This window comes from Morone saxatilis, unplaced genomic scaffold (assembly GCF_004916995.1).
Source record: "Morone saxatilis isolate NCDOM2014 unplaced genomic scaffold, NCSU_SB_2.0 Contig4, whole genome shotgun sequence".
Lineage (NCBI taxonomy): Eukaryota > Metazoa > Chordata > Actinopteri > Moronidae > Morone > Morone saxatilis.
The window spans coordinates 17021538-17026006 of record NW_023339984.1 but is presented as its reverse complement, the minus strand read 5'-3'; the positions used below and the strand labels follow the sequence as shown (position 1 = coordinate 17026006).

Below are 4469 nucleotides of genomic sequence, written 5' to 3'. Positions count from 1 at the left end.
CACACCTACAAACACACCCACACAAGGTTTAAAATACACAAATATTTCTGTAGACATCTCTTAACACACACATATACAAATGCACACACACATAAATGCACATACCGCACACACCCACACACACCATCAGTTGGCTGCTAACGCTGAAATATACACTGATATTTACTTCAGCTGGCACATTCATCTCATAAGTACCGCACGCACACGCACACGCACACGCACACGCACACACACACACACACACACACCTACACACACACGCCTCACACACACACACACACACACACACACACACAGCAGACTCCAGAAACAATCACTTCGATCAGTCGTCTTCTGTCTAAAAGCTGCAGCTGTCAGGTTTTCTTCCCGAGCCAACTTAACACGTCAGCAGGTGGAAGTTTACACGTCATGTCACATTTGTCAGCAGTTTAAACTCGTATGGGTTCAAAGAATCCACCTGAGTGTTTCGAGCGCTACAAACACGCTGAAAGCAGAGTTTGTAGAGTTTGATGTGTCGTTAGAAAATCGTACTCAGATTTCGATTTGACATGTAATTGTATTTTTTCTTTAAAAGATTATTTGGGCACTTTTTGAGAGACGTTTGCTTTTTTCCTGAGAGTTAGACGATCTTATGTCTGGATGAACATAACAACTGCATGTCCGTACAGCTTTAGACATTTAAACACATTTCTGCAACAAGCGTCAACCAAGTTGAGCGAGCACTTCTTCTAAGCGTCTGTTAGCACTACGAGCGACAAACATCTGATTTAACGTCACTAATATGATTTGAGAGCAGCTTTAAGAGTTGGTATTTCTGCTTCACAGCCAACAGTATATATAAATAGGAAGAGAGCTCGAACTGAAGCTGTGTGGACGTCGTCTTTAGTTTGTTTTAATTGCTGCTGCTGGTCTTCGTGTCCCTGTCCTCTGTGTAAATGTCTTCTTCTTTCCTGGGGTTTGTTTTCCTTTGATTATGTTTGATCAACTCTTGAGAACTCTAGAGATTCAGTGCCTTACGTTTGCTACTTCTTGTCTTTTTTTCTTTGTTCTTCTGAGTTTGGGAAACACTGCTGTACAGAACAAAGGCTGCTGTTGTCTGTGTTGGATTTTTCTATGCGGTTGAATAAATAAAACTTTGGTTCAGATGCCGTTTCGTTCGTAGCCGTTTATTTAATCAGAAACTTTCCAGAGGGACGAGGTTCAGCTGGTGAGCGTCAGAGCTTAAAATCTAATTTTACTTCAAGTTAAATCCTTTAAATGTTGTTTAATTTGATATATAATTCTCCAAACTAAAGACAGAAGCTGTGACTGAATCTCTTTGTTTGTTTTGTACGAGAGAGAATATAAAACTACAGTGTTTTATATAGAATAAATAATTAAAAGTCACATTAATGTAGAGACATTTAACTGATAACCAGTAATGGAAGAAATACTCTGATATTTTATTTAACAAATGTGCTACGTAACAATAACACAGTGTAACAATACTCTGGTTAAAGTCCTTCATTTAAGAGTTTACTTAAGTACTTAAAATATACTTAAAGTATCAAAAGCACTCAGATTATAATTACTGATGCAGTCACATTACGGTCTAACAATGTAAATTTATATTTTGTATTTATACAAAGGAGCTAAAGTTGAAAGTACATTTCCCTCTGAGGTGTAGTTGTAATAAAGTACCTCAAAATTGTTTAATATTTAGTAAATGTACTTTATTACTTTCCACAACTGATAACGAGCAGTCAGGAGTAATTTCTAACTACCACGTTTGTTTGGACGAGTGAAAGGGACCAGAACATGAAGATCAGGGTCATTCATACACCTGAGTTTATCTGTTGTCATAAGTTTGGAGATCTTTAAACTTTCTTCTAGCTACCAGGTTTATGGAAAACTAATAACATTTTGAACAACTTTACTTCACTACATTTATGACAGCTTCATACTGTTTTATTTGTAATTAAACTGTTTTGATTCAAATTAAACCACCTAACAGTTTATACAGGTACAGCTGAAACATTTAACAGTTAACTGATTAGTCAATTGATTCCAGATGTTCTGTTTTTTACTCCACTACATTTATCTGTTACTTTCAGATTAATACAAGATAGATTGAATGAATTATAATTTATTCTACAGCAGTATATACATTAAACATTAGCTCTATGATATCTGTTAAGTTACATTTTGAAATATATCCACCTTTAGCAGCTTCTAACCTGAACATGATCCACAATAATTACAATCCTCTAATACATTTTATTCTGAAACAGGACGAACTGTATGATGAGATCGTTCCTCAGATTGTTTAATTTAAATGAATCTTTGGAGGCCTGAAGGTGAAAATTTATTATTTAATGAGGAAATAAGTCAAAAACAAACATTTCTTTGTGTTCAGAGTGTTTTCGCTGTATACAGAAAGTGTTGCGTGATAAAAGAAGGGAGAAACTGCTCTTGGATGAGATAGCATCAGTTTATTATCATTTGTTGTAAATGGATGAGTGTTAAAATATGCTGCTTAATGTTCCACAATGTCGCTGGCTTGTGAATTCAGCCCAGTATGTTCAGGCTGACGGACACAGAATGCAATGCACTTTTTATTTTAAACGGTTCACAACATTGCCGGCTACTGAACGCAGCCTGGGACACAAAGGCTGATGGGATTTTTTTTATTTATTTTTCTCTTTATGACTTTAACATATCTGCTGCTTGTTGAACGCAGCCTGGTTTGTGGTAAATGTCGATGCTGCGCTCTGGCTGCTCCTGAACGCAGCCCCGCCCCCCCGGAGCGCCGCAGGGAGTCACGATTGGTCACACAGGAAGTCGTCTTAGTCGTCCAGGAAGAAATAGTTCCCGCTCTTCTTCTGTTCCGTGTCCTGGGAGAAAGAGGGCAAAGGTCAGACTCAAATACGGCACAGTATCCACTCTTTAGGTCAGCGGTCTTCAAACTGGGGTCCGGGGACCGATGGGGGCCCTTGAGGAGGTTGTGCTCAATATTTTATTTTACTATAAAAAGTTTTAGAATCTTAAAACCTAAAAATAAAATCCTCTGACATTAGGAGTCTGTGAGACAGTTCATTACATAATAATATAAAAACTTTATCATCCTTGTTGTTGTAATTCCTACAACTCACCAGCAGAGGTCAGTGGAGGTTCATCAGAGTGTGTGTGTGTGTGTGTGTGTGTGTGTTCCTTACTTTATCATGTGAAAGTCTAATGAGCAGCATTAAACACTTAAAGTTTGTAAAGTGTTCGGCTGTCGTGTAAAGTTTGTCTGATCCTTTAATGTTTGACTGCAGAGTGGAAACAGTCGATTATTAGACTGACTTTTAGACTATACGATTAATCAATAATAAAAATAATCTTTATTTGAGCTCTACTGGTGTAACTGAAACTAACCATTGTTTTCTTTATTAATCAGATATTCGTTCGGTCTATAAAAAGGTCAAATAGTGAAAAAATAACTAAAGCCTGATCAACAGATATTCAGTTTACTTTTATAAACAACCAGCAGAAAAACAACTCATATTCACATTGTAGGAGCTATTGGCTTCAACAAACTTTACTTTTCTTTCATAAAAGGCTGAAAAACAGCAAATACCGACATTAGAAAGACATTTCTGCTTAGAAATGTTCAATTAATTAAAGATCAAAATGCAAAAAGCTGCCAATTCATTTCCTGTCAATCAACTAATCGTTTCAGCTCTGGTGTAGTTTTTATTTTCTTTGTTTTTTACAACAATAAACATGTTAAATATGAACTATTAACTGAATTGATCTGCTTAAGGAGAGATCCAGATCTGAGTCCTGACTGTAGAAGATGGTTTGATGGTGTAGTACCGGAGCGGCCACAGGGAGGCGCTGTGTGTGTCTGTTAGTACCTTGATGGAGTTGAGCTTGTTGATGCGCGGTCTGAAGTTGTTCGGGTCTCTTCTGAACGTGATCTCCAACAGCGACAGGAACCGGTTCATCCCGGCCAACAGACTCTGAGGACTGAACAGAACGTGAGCGTTATTAAACGTAACGCGCCGCCGGGTCGGTGGCGAGGGCTTTAAAACGTGCGTCTGGGTCTTACGTGTTGGCCGCGGTATGTTTGGAGGGAATACCGTCAAACACGATAACTCTGTCGGCCAGGTAGGTCGCCATGATGAAGTCGTGCTCCACCACAAACGCCGTCTTCTTCGCGTGGAGGATGTACCTGCAGGCAGACACACACACCAGAGTCAGACAGACAGGCAGACAGACAGGCAGGAGGATGAGGATGAAGAAGGGAGGAAAGAGAGGAAATAGAAAGTGTTGGTGACCTCTTGATGACCCTGGCGGCCATCAATCTCTGCTCGGAGTCCAGGTAGGCCGAAGGTTCGTCGATCAGATAAACGTCGGCAGGTTTCCCCAAACAGAGAGTGAGAGCGACTCTCTGCAGCTCACCACCAGACAGGTTCTGCACCTGAGGGAGGAAGAGGAGGAGGAGG

General features: G+C 39.4%; 1 protein-coding gene across 1 annotated transcript; it reads right to left on the bottom strand.

Annotated features, from left to right (window-relative positions):
• Positions 1 to 2454: 2454 nt before the first annotated feature.
• Positions 2455 to 4458, bottom strand: LOC118338260 (ATP-binding cassette sub-family E member 1-like). Its single transcript, XM_035675540.1, has 4 exons — positions 4302 to 4458; positions 4073 to 4195; positions 3879 to 3990; positions 2455 to 2873 (listed from the first exon to the last, which is right to left on the bottom strand). The coding sequence occupies exons 1-4, from the start codon at positions 4322 to 4324 to the stop codon at positions 2826 to 2828; spliced, it is 306 nt and encodes a 101-aa protein (XP_035531433.1). The 5' UTR covers positions 4325 to 4458; the 3' UTR covers positions 2455 to 2825.
• Between the last annotated feature and the right edge of the window lie 11 nt (positions 4459 to 4469).